Source organism: Pongo pygmaeus, chromosome 12 (assembly GCF_028885625.2).
Source record: "Pongo pygmaeus isolate AG05252 chromosome 12, NHGRI_mPonPyg2-v2.0_pri, whole genome shotgun sequence".
NCBI lineage: Eukaryota > Metazoa > Chordata > Mammalia > Primates > Hominidae > Pongo > Pongo pygmaeus.
Genome location: NC_072385.2, coordinates 43,735,537 through 43,742,112, shown reverse-complemented (window position 1 = coordinate 43,742,112; position 6,576 = coordinate 43,735,537). Strand labels below are relative to the sequence as shown.

Genomic DNA, 6,576 nt, shown 5'->3' with positions numbered 1-6,576 from the left:
CGAGACTCCGTCTCAAAAACAAAAAATAAAAAATAAAATAAAACATATCTATATTAAAAAAAAATAACAATTTGGGGAATGCTAGAGTGGAAGGGAGCAAGGGTCTTTCCCCCACGCACATGCAGCAGAAGTCAGGAAACGGCTGTGTGGCAGAATTCACAAGGGAGGCAGGGTAGTCTCAACCCTGGGGCACAGCTGCAGAGTCCTGCTCTTCCCAGGCACTTCCTTGGCACACCCGGTGAAGCTGGGGAACAGATGACTCTGCCCAGCCAGCTCTCCTAGGGCCCTCTCAGGTACGGATGGCAGGAATCAAAGCCCAGTATACAGAGTCTTTATTTATTGGAAGTCCTGATATCCAGGAAAGCCAGGCCCATGGCCAGGGCTCAGGACTCCATCTGGCCACTCTGCAGGGGAGGGGCGGGGGGGCAGTCATTCATGTCCAGTTTTCCTGCAGTCAGAGGAGTCCTCAGGAGGCAGGAAGTGGCTGTGCCTGTGGAGAAAGCACATCAACATCTAGTAGCACCTCCTCTGTGCCCAGCCTGGGGAGCCTATGTAGACACCACAGAGGGAGACCCTGCAGAGCCCACAGTCTGGAGGGAGAAGGGTGTCGGGCAATGACCTTGACCCTGAGCTATGTGAAAAAGTCAGCTGTGGTGAAGTGTCATGGGGGGCAGGGAAGTCGCCATTCTGCTGTATTTACTGAGCACCTGCCGTGTACCCAGCAGGCAAAACTCTCTGACTCAAGCAGGGAGAGACGGACAATAAGTATGTCAACATTCAAGAAATTCGATGAAGAAAATTTAATCAGGGTAAAGAGCAGAGGTGTGTGCGGAATGGGAGGGACATGTACCACTTCGATTGTCAGCCACAAAAACACAGGACATTCTGTAAAGTCTGTATGCCATGCTGTAGGAGATGAGAATGTTTGTGTTCGCTATTGTGTAGACCAGACAACGTGGGACACCCAAATCTCACTGCCCCTAGCTAGGAAGGAAAAATTGTAACTGGGATGCCATCCCCAGGAAGGAGGGGATGATGAGGAGGAGCTGATTGTAGTTACTCTGAGTGCACTGGAAAGCCGCCACAAGAAGGTTTTAAAGGGGAGAGATGTGACCTAATTCCCTTTTTTTTTTTTTTTTTTGGAAGACAGAGTCTCGCTCTATCGCCCAGGCTAGAGTGCAATGGTGCAATCTTGGCTCACTGCAACCGCTGCCTCCTGGGTTCAAGCAATTCTCCTGCCTCAGCCTCCCAAGTAGCTGGGATTACAGGTACCTGCCACCACACCTGGCTAATATTTGTATTTTTAGTAGAGATGGGGTTTCACCATGTTGGCCAGGCTGGTCTCAAACTCCTGACCTCAGGTGATCCACCCACCTCGGCCTCCCCAAGTGCTGGGATTACAGGCATGTGCCACTGCACCCGGCCCTAATTCCCATTTTTAAAAGCTCCTTTGGCTGCCAGGGAAGAGAAGACTGTCAGGGCAGGGGTGGCCACAGGGAGACTTGAGAGAGGCTGGTTGCTGGTCCAGGGAGGGAAGCAGCAAATGGCTCTAAGATAGGAGGATGGGGTCTTTACTGTTCAGATGCCCAAAAAACTTGAAAGAGAGAAATGTCCCCAGCAGCTGACTGAGAACAGTATGTGATCGTTAGGTAACGTTTCCTGAGGAGAATTAAGTTCCTTCCGGCTCTCAGTGGTCGTAGTTTCTGCCCTAGGGGTCTGAACTATTCACTTATCCTTGCCTTACAGAAACAATTAATGCCTATAGGGCCTGGTAAGAAGGGCATCACCCCAATCTTCAGCCAAGAGCTCCCCTGACACGGGCATAGGATGTGAGCCTTGATGGAGGGGCTCAGGGACCTTGGGAACTTGAAGACAGGGGCGGGAAGTGGGTGGGACATCAGGGAGGTTTTCTGAGAGATGTGCCGTCTAAGCTGGAATAGGAATTAGCCAGGAGATGGATTAGGAAGGGCAGTCCGGGCAGAGGGAAACAGCTGGACAGAAGCAGCAGAGACATGCACTTGAGTAACTGCATGTTCACTGGGACTGGAACAAAGAGCTTAAGAGGGAAAGTGAGGAGAGGTGGGACCATGGGTCGCAGGGACTGCATCCCACAGGGCCCTGTGGGCTGTGCTGGCGTTAAGACTTGGGCTGGTGGAAGTGAGAACCATGGAAAGGTTTGAAAGTAGAAGCAGAACATGGTCAGATTTCCTCTGAGATCAGTCTAGGATGATCACCAAGAATGACTGGAAAGTCAAGATGGAGCATGGGGCCCAGGAGAAGGATGGCCAGGTGGTCCAAGAGAGAAGACAGGACTGCAGGGGCAGAGAGAGGGCCCCAGGAGAGGGTACTCACAGGGGCTGGGGAAAGATGTGACTTTCACTTTTGGAGCTCACAGTCCAGCAAGGAGGGCAGTAAACATCTAAAAGAGCATTTTTCAACCTTTTTCAGTTACTGCCTCTCCTCAAGGAGTCATTTTAGACTTTTGTTCTAATTGCCCAACCATGAAACTTACATATCACAGATATACTGTATATCTGGTTTACATACTAGATACATTTAAAAGAGTGACCTTTTTTTGGCCACCCCAGCCTAGCCCCTCTCCAGTTGCAGATGAGGAGTAATGAGAAAGAAGAGAGAGGGTGAGGGAGAAGGCAGATGAAGTCAGCCTAGGGAAGAACACAGAGAACCCAGCAAGGACCTGGAATTTTGTTCTCAATGTGACACAAAGCCACTGGAGAGCTTTAAGCATAGGTGGGATGAGACCAGATTTCAGTCCTTACATGCTCACCCAGGCCGCTTTATGGAGGCAAGAAAAGAGGGAGGAAGGGAAACCAGGGAGAAGGCTGAGGCAGGTATCCTGGAGGTGGACGGTGAGGGTGGTGGTGGATTAAAGCAGGGGCTACATGGGGCAAGAAGTGATGATGTTCTGGATTCTGGATGCATGGCAAAGGCCCGTGTGGTGGTGGGGTGGGGCTGAGGATAACTCCAAAGTCTTTACCCTGAACAACCAGAAGGATGAAGGGGATGTTATGGAGAAAAGAGATGAACTGAGGTGAGCCCCTCTTACCTCCACAGTTGCAGGTGAGCGTGGCGGCTGCACTTGCTCAGCGCACTGCAGGAAGCGGCGCATATGCTCCGCACAGTTGCCCACAGCTGCCTCGTTCTGTCGAAGACACTCCTCGAAGGCCTCAAAAGGCTGAGCACAGGCCTGGCGGATCTGGCGGATGATTGGGCTGTGGGGGTACGGCAGTTCAGCCCCTAGGAGATTCCCACCCCACTGCCCACCCCCCACACTGTCTCATACTTGCCCACACTCACTGGGAGGATGTGCATTGGGCAATGCTCATCTTAAGGTAGTGACAGTCCCGCTGCCAGGATTCCGGCTTGGCCGCCACACACTGGCCATACTGCTCCAGCTCCCGGCCACAGTAGCGAGCGGTGACCTCTAGGGCCGCCTGCCTGTGGGACAGGATGGGCTGAGGATCATTCCAGGCAGCAGGCAAGCAAGGGAATTCTTTTTTTTTTTTTTTATTTTTTAGAGACAGGGTCTCACTGTGGCCCAGGCTGGAGTGCAGTGGCACGATCATAGCTCACTGTAGCCACCAGCTCCTGGATTCAAGTGATCTTCCTGCCTCAACCTCCTAAGTAGCTGGGACCACAGGCCTGAGCCACCATGCCCAGCTAATTTTTTATGTTTTGTAGAGACAGGGTCGTGCTATGTTGCCCAGGCTGGTATTGAACCCCTGGGCTCAAGCGATCCTCCTGCTTAGACCTCCCAAAGTGCTGGGATTACAGGCATAAGCTATGGTGCTCGGCAAAGAAAGGGAGTTCTGGTCTGGGTCTGAAGTAGGACTAGGCGTTCAGGGCAGATGTGGGAATCTGAAGGATCCTGAGATGGGGCCAAAGAAGTGTAGAGGTGAGGCCGAGCCCTGGGGCTTGTAAAGCAGGAGGGGAGCTTCAGGGGAGAGAGTGGAGGTTCTAAAACAAGGTCTGATTAATCTAAGGTAGGCCTTTGGGGTCCTAGAAGACAGGCCTTGAGATCCAGGCATCCCCTAGTAGGCCTGGGGATCATGCCCAGAAGACTTGGGGCCTTAGAAGTAAGATCTAGAATTCCAGGGAGAGCTTGAGAGCCCTTAATGGGTTTGGGGGTTCTAAAAGTGAGGTTTAGAGCTCCAAGAGGTGGGGTCTCAGGTCCTGGGGAAGAGTGTCTTAGCCAAAGAGTCTTCAAGATAAAACCTAAGGCCCTGGTGCGGAACTCAAGGTCCCAGGGGCGTGAGGTCTGGAAGCCCTGGATGAGGTTGTTGCTCTGGGAATCCCGGGCAAGGTCAGAGTGGTCTAGGAATAAGTCTATGGACCCTATAGGTGAGGACTGGGGTCCTAGGCAGACCTGGAAGGTTCAAAAGGTAAAGTTTGGTGATCAAGGGGGAGGAACCTGGAGCTCTGAGGACGGGTGTAGGGTTGAGGTACCTAAATAAGTCTGTAGTCTTAGGATTTCGGTGTGAAGGCCGGACCTGGGGTACTGGCGACGGAGCTTGGGTGAAGAGTGACTGGACCTAAGTCCCAAGCCGCGCGAGAGGGGGCGAGGCCTAAACGCTTAGAGGGCGGGGCTTGGGCATGCGGAGGGTTGGAGCTCGTGAGGGAAGGCGTTGAATCCTGAGGGTCAGATCTCCAAGAAGGAGGGAGGCTGGTCCTAATTCCAGAGGTCCTAGACTAGGTCTAGATCACTGGGTAAGAGAAGGGGAGCGGCAGCACGTATGGGGTAGGCGCTCTCACTACTCACATCTCGAGACCTTTGCCGGCGTAGGGCTGTCCGGGGGGAACGACCCGCCTTTTCCGGTATCGGTTGTCATGGCGGCGCCCAGCCCAGCCTGGTTTTTTCCGGTAGCCAATTGAACTAACAACCCCGTTCCCTTTAGGACTAATCTGTCATGGCGGCGCCCTACCTCTTCTTCCGGCCCGGCTCGTCATGGCGGCGCCCTGAGCAGCCACTTCCGCCCTCTTCTGGCTAAATTGCTTTATCCCTATTTCCGGCTTGCCATGGCAGCGCCTGGGGTTCAACGGAAGTAAGCAATGGAAAGTATGGTGGTTCCTCGGCTCCAAAGAGAATGCGCCGCTGAGTTGCGCGGCACCTCACGGGATTGAGCCGCAGACACAAGCGCTCCAAATCTCCGACTGGAGCTGGTGGGAAGCGTCTGCTGTTGCTGCAGCGTCTCAACATGTTGTTCCCATTTTGGTTGGGTGCTGTGGCGGTAAGCTATTGGGCTCAGGGATAGGGGGCCTGATTCCTAACGCCGCGCTGCCACCATCGGCCTTGCGCAGACGCTGATAATCCTCCTGCCACCCTGGTTCATGCGAGCGCTTGGAACAGGAGGGAAGAGGGAGTCAAACCAAGAGCCGAACTAATTCGGTTGGGCCTCCCATTTACCCAGCCTGGGACCCAGACGTTTCTCCAACCCTTAGCATAGGCCAGGACAGACATGGCGTTTAATCCTGACTCCATGAAACTATCAAGCTAGTTACTTCCTCTCTTTGTAATTAATTCCTCCTAGTGTAGCAACATTTCCCCCTCCCTTCTCATCTGTCTTAAAAGTGTGAGGTTAGACCTGGGCGTGAGTTTCCCCACATAAGAGACTGGATATCCCCTGGTCAGAGAACTGAGCATCAGTCTTGCCATTTAGTTTGCAGATCTTTCAAGACTCTAGTCAAAATGAGCAGAACATTTTGCAGTTAATCATAGAGTTGAAGATGAACGAGAGCTACTTGACTGTGAACTAGTAACGACCACTTGGAGTCGCAGTGTGTCTGTAAAATGATGATGACAGTGACATCATAGAGGACATAGTGCAAGTGAACAGTTTGATACTGAGCTTGGAGCCTCAGGAGTTCTGGATAAGTGAGAGCTTACGGAAGGTTGTAATCATGAGCTACCCTGGTTGGCAGTTGACATCTGAGGACCAGCACTGGTCATTGCACAGAAAGAAAGCTTTACACCTTGAAATCCCTCCATTCTTCTTAAACTTCCAAGTGTATGTCTGATGGGAGAAGAGGGGAAGGGATCAACATTTAAAGGTCTGGAAGGAGTCAGATTACTGTTTTTGGCTTCAAATGTAGACTGAATCCCTAGATTTTCCTCTGCTGGGAGAATGAAATCTTAACCCATTCCGTTCCCTTGTTGGTACTCAGAAACGGATACCCCAAAGATGCATTTTGACATGCTGAAAGGCCTTAGAAGCTGCCTCAGATCTGTCTAACCTTGTCTTGTTGGTGTGTGGGGGTAGGGATGCCCACAGGTGCACAGGGAGGGAGTTTCTGAAATTTTCTTATTTGACCGAGAAAGCAAAAAAAAATCAATTGTCTTAAACCTGGTTTCTAGAGATCTCATTAAAGAACTAGGAAAAATTAACCACCTGTTAACAGAAAAACCAAACTGAAATGTTTTAAAGAGGTTTATTTTGAGCCAATATGAGTGACCATGGCCTGGGGAACACAGGCTCAACAGGTCCTGATAAAGTGTGCCTGAGACAGTAGAATTACAGTTTGGTTTTGTACATTTTAGGTGGACAGGAGTTACAGCAA

The 6,576-nt window shown here is 51.6% G+C and overlaps 1 protein-coding gene across 3 annotated transcripts; it reads right to left on the bottom strand.

Annotated features, from left to right (window-relative positions):
• Positions 1-315: 315 nt before the first annotated feature.
• Positions 316-5,793, bottom strand: CHCHD5 (coiled-coil-helix-coiled-coil-helix domain containing 5). Of its 3 annotated transcripts, XM_054472196.2 has the most exons (5): positions 5,672-5,793; positions 4,781-5,047; positions 3,319-3,459; positions 3,068-3,233; positions 316-490 (listed from the first exon to the last, which is right to left on the bottom strand). In XM_054472196.2, coding segments are annotated over exons 2-5 (333 nt in total). In that variant the 5' UTR covers positions 4,783-5,047; positions 5,672-5,793; the 3' UTR covers positions 316-466. The 3 variants fall into 3 exon arrangements, with proteins under 3 accessions (XP_054328171.1, XP_063504632.1, XP_063504631.1); XM_063648562.1 differs by lacking the exons at positions 4,781-5,047; positions 5,672-5,793 and adding an exon at positions 4,468-4,602; XM_063648561.1 differs by lacking the exons at positions 316-490; positions 5,672-5,793 and having other exon boundaries at positions 2,900-3,233; positions 4,781-5,041.
• Positions 5,794-6,576: the final 783 nt, after the last annotated feature.

Coding starts and splice junctions, on each gene's coding strand:
- CHCHD5 (XM_063648561.1), bottom strand. Junction 3,234..3,318: donor GCCCAATGCACATCCTCCCA/GTGAGTGTGGGC, acceptor GTACCCCCACAG/CCCAATCATCCGCCAGATCC.